Genomic DNA, 8,590 nt, shown 5'->3' on the forward strand with positions numbered 1-8,590 from the left:
ACTATCCATATATAATCTTTAAGCCATATAAAATCGTTTCTTGGCATGTTTATTGAGACGTTCTGTACTTTGGGCATAGAAGCCATAATATTTATATAGTGTGACTCAATAGTTGTTCCACTAACTTAATTTGTATTCTGCGAAGTGCCATTTCGACAATGACAAAGTGTATTTTGTTCACAGTGCGAGTAGATGTATTGACCTTACGATTCAGCACATATACAAACACAGTACCCGATTAATACCAATCCCCATGTGTTAGTTTCAATAGTACTTGTTATTTTTGTATGAGAATGTATTACAGTCTGTTGTCTCGTTTACAGCCAGTATAATAATCACTATCGTTCTCGTATGTAATTAAACGCCAAGCTTTGTAAGGTATAATTATCGTTATTGTATGCATGTCATTGTAGTCTAGTGATTGTACTCTGTTGGACCTTTGATTTCCCCGCCCGATCAATGAAAACACGAATAAAACAAGCCATAACCACTTTCTTGTGCATTCATAAATGCTATTAAATCTGTTTAACAAATATATTTATTCAGTCACATTACGAATATTTTCAAAAACCTACAACATGATTAATTATTCAAGTTCAACATCACGACAAAGTTCTGATCATCATTTCCCACTACAATGAAACACAGACTGAGAATGAGTGGTGCGCAGCCAGTGAAGCCGAAGCTAGGTATTCACGAATTTAACCGTTGAACGTGTTTTTTCTACAATGCTTTCTTTTCAAATGATCTTCAGACTTCTCAGACTTGTGTTAAACGTCAGGATTCAACTATGGTAGTATATGAAGCTGCTTGCCAGACCCACTTTGTTGGACAAGATATAAAGCAGCAACACCCCAAAATCAAGCTGTCTCAGTTTTAAAGACCATGAGGTCACATATTTTACTATGTAAGTCATCGATTGACCTACGACACCTGTTCATTCAATCACACAGGTACTAAATGTCCAGTGGTGACATCTGGATCACACAACACGTCCTTCTTTCTGTTCGATAAAACACTGACTGTGGGCTGATTAGGTATAAGAATCGTTGCAATATTTCCGACACCAAACGCATGCCCTTGAAAGATTGTGGACGCGCGGCTTTAACAAGTATATCGCTTGATTCCCTATTTGGTTATATTAAGTACAAAACACACTACGATTGCCTCCGTGCGCTGGAATCATTCATTCAAACGGCCCCTTTTCTTGATCAGTATATTATCCAGAGTCTATTTAATGGTGGCAGCTAATCGTTGTGAGGCATATTCAGCAAACCGTTAATCTAGTCATAAAACACTCGATTAAAGTTTGGCAATTATTAACGAGCGTTATTGATTTTGTTTAATAATTTAACCGTTCCCCATAGCAAGTATCTGTTGGTTTGCAGTGTCTCTTGTCATTAGGTCTACTACATCTAATACAGTTGGAGCATTTACCTATGTGAAGACGTCGACTATCGTAGCCAGCTCTTCAGTATTAGCAAGATGAGTTATCAAAACAACTCAAATGAAGCAGCTTCACACAGAACATATGGTTTAGGCGTTGGATACTCTATTCAAGCAACAAATGGAGCTCCAAATTCAGACTTAAGCGCATGTGAGTTCACACTTTTTATAAAATATCTATACTTTACGCAAATCGTGTGAAATGCAATGTAAATACAATACTATATAAATTAGTGTGTAGTCATATTACTAAATAGTTAACTATATCAAACGATATGTTCTCAGTCACCTGAATATGGCAAAAAAGGACAGTATAAATGGCCTGCCTTTATTTGCACAACTTATTAGGCTGTAAGACAAATGATAAGTAGGCTGACAGACATTCCGATTGCGCAATCATACTACCTTTTTAAAATTCCACAAACTTTTTGTAAGATTATGCTGGACAAAATGTCTCATAATGTATGTCGTTCTGTAAAAACGTCTATTGAATACAGTTCGGAAAATGGGTGTGAACAATTGTATGAGTTCTGATTTAATAGTACTGCAGCAAAAATGTGTGACTTTGTACCCTAGAACAATAAAACATTTTTAACGACTGATTAAATGTCAAATACTAAATACCCTAGACAGATAAATTATTCCGTATACTAGAACAATACATTAAAAACGACTTTGTACCATAGATCAATATATTGTGAATGACCTTGTTGACCCATGTATAATAAATGACTCCATATGCTGGTTCATATATCACTGATCCATATATTACAGTGCACCCTGCTTGCATGTGTTGGAACTGACGAATTGTCCTCACATTGCAAAATACCTCGTGCCCTTGAATCATCAATTGATCACGTCTCATACCCTATATCCATGCATTTCAAACAACTCTGGATCACAAATTTGACATATCCAATGTACATTGCAATTTACTTTCTACGCATTAATCTGTCGATGTTTACTATATATGGCAGCCATCTTGAATAATGTTTGAAACTGTAGAAAAAGACAGATTGTAAAACGCGTTTTCAGTTTCCTACACATCGGGGGGCGGGGGTATTACCCGATACCACACATGATAGCAAACATTTCACACATTGCAATCGACTTTTTATTCTGGATTCATATACTACAAACGACACTGCATCGTATGTCAATACATTGTAAATGATCCCGTACCCTGGATCCATGTTTAATAAATTAATGGAATCCTGCAACAATACTTTGCAAATGACTTTGTATTATAAATATGTACAATGCAATACACATGTAACAATTAATCATTATACTGTATACGACTGTGTACACTGGATTCATATGTTGTAAATTACTGCATATATCAGTTCATTGCAACTACCCAATATCCTGGATCTATACATTTCAAATACTTTCATCCGATAGACCCTCACCTGACAAGTAACACATAGCCTGGATCTATACATTTCAAATAATTTCATCCCATAGATTCTCACCTGACAAATAACACATAGCCTGGATCTATACATTTCAAATACTTTCATCCCATAGACCCTCACCTGACAAATAACACATAGCCTGGTTCTGTACATTGCAAATATTGTAGTTCCATAAATTAAAACAATCTTCATACATACACATTACTCTGTACCGTAGATTCATACACTACAAATGACCCCATACCATATATCCAAACATTATGAAGACCCTATAACTAGTAATAATGCTCTGTAATTGCATTGTAAATGGCCCCCATAACCTGGATCCAAATTACACTGTACCATATATTCGTATAAATGAAATAACCCCAAACAATGGTTCAATACATTGCAACAGCAATGTATCCTAGTCCTATACATTGCAAATGCCTACGTGCCCTAGATCCTTACATTGTACTAGTTTGTGTTTATACCATATAGCAGTTCATACATACCCACTATAATAATATGCTCGTTATTAACTCCAAACACTCACAATCCACAAACGTTATTATCAATAAATTATTGAAACATTGATCTAAATATAATATGAATATTCATCGCTCCATTATCTTAATACTTCTCCATTTAGTGAACATATCACATGAATCTGGTAGGGAAACACCCAAGGAAAGTATCAAAAGTAAGTAAACTATCAATAATTGTCTTCATATATGAAAATTCTATTTGAGCTAAAATAACATGTAATCATCAAGAATTGTCCAGGACAGTGTAACAACAAATTGAAATATTTCTTTGCAAATAACTTTCAGTATTTTTTTAACATTTTGTATTATCTTAATACTTCTTCATTTAGTGAGCATATCACATGAATCTGGCAGGGAAACAGCCAAGGAAAAAAAAGTATCAATATTTCTCTGCATATATGAAAATTCTATTTGAGCTGAAATAACATGTTGAAATATTTGTTTGCAAATAACTTTCAGTATTTCTTTTAACATTTTGTTTTGTCAGGACCCCCAGTAGACGTCAGACAGCCTGTGGATATTTTTACTGGAAAAGAGCACGAAGCATGCTTACAACAGATATGTGATACATACAGCAAGTACATGGAAGACACAACAGTTAGAGGATTGTTAGTGCAGGTGAACATTTGATACAATATCTGTAACACTACTTCCAAAATTACATTTGATCAAAATTGTACCCATCAAAACAATATTTTCTTCCATTTAATTATGTTTAGCTTTCATCAATAACTTACATTCACTAAATGTCCTACTCTGTTTCTAATGAGTATGTGCTTCTAGGAAACTAGAGACAAAACAAAGCTATCACTGATAAAGCTAAAGCTGATATTCTGAGTATGGGTCTAAAAATGTATTATTATCGTCTTAGCGAGATAAGCCAAGTATTTGTTTACGAATAAGGACAGTTGATGATATACAATATATCATTATTAAAATAATAATTGTTTGCTTTCACAAAGCATGTTATTAAAATAATATGAGGTTATTACCCGGATACCTCAAAGTATGCAAGAAGACAGCACGCTGTCGCATCGATTTCCGGTGAGCGTCGGCCGATACTCCTGCTGTACTGCCTTCGTGCATACTTAACTTTATTGTTATATATATTATATCCTTCCTATGATACTTCATGGGAGTGCCGAAATACAAAAGGTTTAATACAGAATCAGCACACCTCTTTGTGTGGTGTTCGGTCAAACCTTGGTGGCAGCCATGTTTGTTTTTATTATTAGAGGGCGCTTATTCGTGTAATCATTGGATATTTGGAATTCGCATTTCAGTATATGGTAGAATGAAAATATAACATAAAATACCACAAAATTACGGCACGCTGTAACTTGACAAAACGGTGACAGAATGTATAATACTAGTGATTCACATGATCCTCTAAAAGGCATTTGAGCAATACGAAATACTGGTTACTCATGTTGACAGAAGGTATCCCAATTATTTATGAGGCCTGGCTGATTATTAAAGAGCTACATTTTGTTCAGGTACTTACTGGTTTGGGAGGATGTGGTAAAACAGAAATAGCAACGCGCTATATATGGAAAAACTGGAAAAAGTATGCAGGAGGAGTATTTTATATAAATGGACAGTCCAACAGTCATATAGATGTTGGATTCAAAAAGATTTTAAAGGTAGGTAAATACGCGTTAGTTTAGGTCTGTGTGATTATTGCCATAATAAGTACTTTTTGGCAATTAGTGCGGCCATATACTGTCATACTGTACGTACGATGAGTAATGTAAAAATGTATGTATACACAATGACGTGGTAATCATTTAGTTTGCAATTAGTTTCTAACGTAGTTCTATACTCATCCATCTCATAGTCAGTTGGTATCTCGCTGAACGAGGAGGACGCAACACCACATAATATCAGGCACCATGTATTACAATATTTTGAAAAAAACAGCAACTGGTTACTGGTGATTGATGATGCTGAGGATGCAGGCGTAATGAAATCATTAATACCAAAAACATATCATCTACACAATGGCCACTTGCTCATCACATCTAGACGAACATCAGAATGGGATGACTGGTACAATGCAAAGATAGTCCCTGTTCCATATTTCAGTGTAAATGATTCTGCTATATATTTACTTCGTGGTATTAATGTAGGTCATATCGATTTGACAGAGAGTGATGCAGAAAAAAAATTAAACAACCTTGAATACAACGATAATGCTGAGTACGAAGCTCTTATGTGGTTAGGCAGCAACAAAGCTCTCCATGGCCTACCCTTGGCACTTCGTCAGGCAAGCAGATATATTGCTAAGTTGAAGCTTTCATTCACAGCTTACATGGAACTTTATCAGAGTTGTCGGCAATCTTTGTTTCAACAGCCCATGCGTGATCCAATAGTGGGCTGGCTTAAACTGAACGGACTAGATTCAACTTACGCTCCAAGACTTCGTCAAGTAGTCGGTAGTGAAACCATGAAGTTAAAAACTATTTCGTATTTAGAACTTGAGGGAGAACCAATCAATATGGATGACGAAGATAGCGCTTTATTTGCGAAGATTCAAGCAGACGCAGATATAGATTTCTTTGCATCCATGGAAGACCCAATCAGAGCATCATTTATAACCACGTGGAAGATGAATTTCGAAGAGATTTGTAAAGATCCAGTAGTCAAAGAATTCCTTTTCCTCTGTTCCTGTCTAGCTTCTAGTATTCATGTTGAGCTGCTGACAAAGGGAGCCTGGATGCTAAATCAGAGTAAATTAAAAACGCGTCTCCTATTGAAATGCAAAGATGACATGCCACCCGGTGGGATACAAAACGTGCACATCGCGTCCCAAATTCTTCCATTAATCGAGAAACTGGTGGAATGCTCCTTCGCCTCAATGGTTGCCCAGAGCCAAGAAGGAGACAGTGATTTAATGGCATTTGGCATATTTTCAATGCATCACCTGGTACAGGAGGTGATATTTCTTGAATTTGAAGACCGTGAGCTAAAAATTGACTCCCTTAATAATGCTATGAAAATCCTTGAAATGGCATTCTCAGAAGACTGTGATATTAGCGATGATACTATGGAAGCACGATACAGTCATACCATAAAATACAGACATTCAACTATAGCAATTCACACACTGGAATTGGCCAGACGAATTGAGCTTTTTGAACAGCAAGACACCATTGGTCTAAAAAGCACCCATTTACTATTTACAGCAGTTGGTACTTATCTTCGCAGACTTGGGCGCCCGCTTGATGCCAGAATGCTATGTAAGTTGATGGTGAAACTTAGTAGATGGAGCAATGACAGTGAAAAGCATCTCAAAGAAGGTAATATATCAAAGATTCATAACATGCCCGTTTCTAAGCGCTATCTAAAAAGTATTTGTCTGTAACTATCTATATGTACTTTTTCTAGAGTTACGAATCCTTGGTAGAGTGAGCTTTGAATTGGTTAAATATGATGAAGCCGAACATTGTTTTGAAGAGGCCGTGAAACTCTACAAACAACAAGATGGTGAAGGTCACATTAAAATGGCTCATGGTATGATTGTTTGCGTTAAATATGCATAACTTGTTTTAATTAATCGTTCTTAATATCTCACTTGAAAACCATCTTTCTATTTTAGCATTGCAGGATCTTGCGAAAGTCAGGCAGAACAACCCCAAATACATGGACGATAAAACAAGCCAAAAGAATGTGGAACAGCTTCTGCTGAAAATATTGAAAATGACGCCGGATTTTCATAAAGAAGATGAAAACAAATATACCATAACATATGGTCAGTTCTTATATACAATAGCTTTATATTCTCGCATGAAAATTAATTAGACAAATCAAAATAACGTGTATAAATAAATCTTAATTGTTAATTTGTATTATGATCTAGATAACTGTGAATACAACTTATTAGTAGTTAAATGCATTTTGTAAAGTTGAAACCATGTTCCAGAATATCTGTTTTTTTCTGTATTAGCCCTTCACCAGCTTGGTCGATTCTATCAAGATACTGGTGATTTCGACAAGGCACATAAGTACTTCAGGCAGTCGCTTGATGAGATCAAAAGTGGTCCTCTAGTTCATGTTCAGCATGTGGACATTGCAATTGTGAGCACAAATCTCGCTAGGAACTATTTATTGAGAGACGATGGGAGAGACCTTAAAGCTGCGTTAGAGTTACTTGAATCTGCTTGGACTATTAAAAAAGAAAAAATGCCCAAGACCAATGTGTCATACCAGCTCGGTTAGTAACTGTCACTTCATTGCGTGATACCACAACTGACATTTATATGACTGCAGTCGCATTGCATTCATCTACATTCTATATAAATATACACTAGTGACAGTACAAATTAGAATATTTTTGTTTACAATATTATGTCTCTGTTCCTTTAACAGGATTATACTATCTTGCTGTGGTTAACCGCGAAATGAAAAATGATCAGAAGTGTAAGCATTATATTGAAAAAAATAATTTTGAGGAACACCAGCTACTTTTTAAGCGTCTAAATTTGAAAAAACAGGAAGGTAATTATAACAATTTGCTTTATTTTCAAGCCAGGTTGTTTGTGCCAGTTTTAAAAGACTTAATAATATTGATTAGTCTACAGTAGTGTCATTAAGTGCATCTCAACGTGAACTAGTGAGACGTTATTAATCATGTTTAATCTGTTTATTCCAGTGTATCCCCCTGAGAAAACTTACTGGTTGTAAATATTAATGAGGAGCAGTGACGGGAGGCACACACTAGTGAAGCAAGTGGCATCGTTGGATATAAACTAATCGATGGTTTTCAACGGATAGTCCATTTTCATTATATGATTTAGATTGCTGTGCATTTACAGTACTAGCTTTAGTAAATAATACAATGCAAAATAAATATAAATAAAAAATAAACAAATAGTTTTATTTAAGAAATATTTTAATATTTTAGACTTTTAGCTGCGAATGATTTTTGGATTTATTTGTGAAAGTTGATACAATATTACAGAAAATAAAGCCTTGTATTATTAGTTTATTTTAACAGACCTGTGAGTCAATATTTGTTAAAAGTAAAAAATAATATGTTTATCTATTTAATGCATAATCTGAGATCATCAAATTCTACAAACTAAGCACACAAATTAGTTGGACAATATACAATATTTTTTGTGTTTAGTCTTAAGTGATATGTATCAACCATATATTCCCAATATAATTATACTTTTAGTAGTTTGTTTTAGCCCTTTA

At 35.0% G+C, this 8,590-nt stretch overlaps 1 protein-coding gene across 1 annotated transcript; it reads left to right on the forward strand.

Moving 5' to 3' along the window:
* Positions 1-1,485: 1,485 nt before the first annotated feature.
* Positions 1,486-8,074, forward strand: LOC144345899 (uncharacterized). The gene is made up of 10 exons (XM_085498755.1): positions 1,486-1,597; positions 3,496-3,546; positions 3,879-4,009; positions 4,888-5,034; positions 5,229-6,690; positions 6,779-6,904; positions 6,990-7,142; positions 7,338-7,604; positions 7,760-7,888; positions 8,043-8,074. Exons 1-10 carry the CDS (start codon positions 1,486-1,488, stop codon positions 8,072-8,074), a joined length of 2,610 nt encoding a protein of 869 aa, XP_085354881.1.
* The last annotated feature ends 516 nt before the right edge of the window (positions 8,075-8,590 follow it).

This window comes from Saccoglossus kowalevskii, chromosome 5 (assembly GCF_978046115.1).
Source record: "Saccoglossus kowalevskii chromosome 5, keSacKowa6.1, whole genome shotgun sequence".
NCBI lineage: Eukaryota > Metazoa > Hemichordata > Enteropneusta > Harrimaniidae > Saccoglossus > Saccoglossus kowalevskii.

Excerpts from the sequence above, each read along its gene's own strand:
- LOC144345899 (XM_085498755.1), top strand. The coding sequence starts at position 1,486 with ATGAGTTATCAAAACAACTCAAATGAAGCAGCTTCACACAGAACATAT. Across the intron at positions 4,010-4,887 it reads TTAGAGGATTGTTAGTGCAG|GTACTTACTGGTTTGGGAGG; the intron begins GTGAACATTTGA and ends CATTTTGTTCAG. Across the intron at positions 7,605-7,759 it reads CAATGTGTCATACCAGCTCG|GATTATACTATCTTGCTGTG; the intron begins GTTAGTAACTGT and ends TTCCTTTAACAG.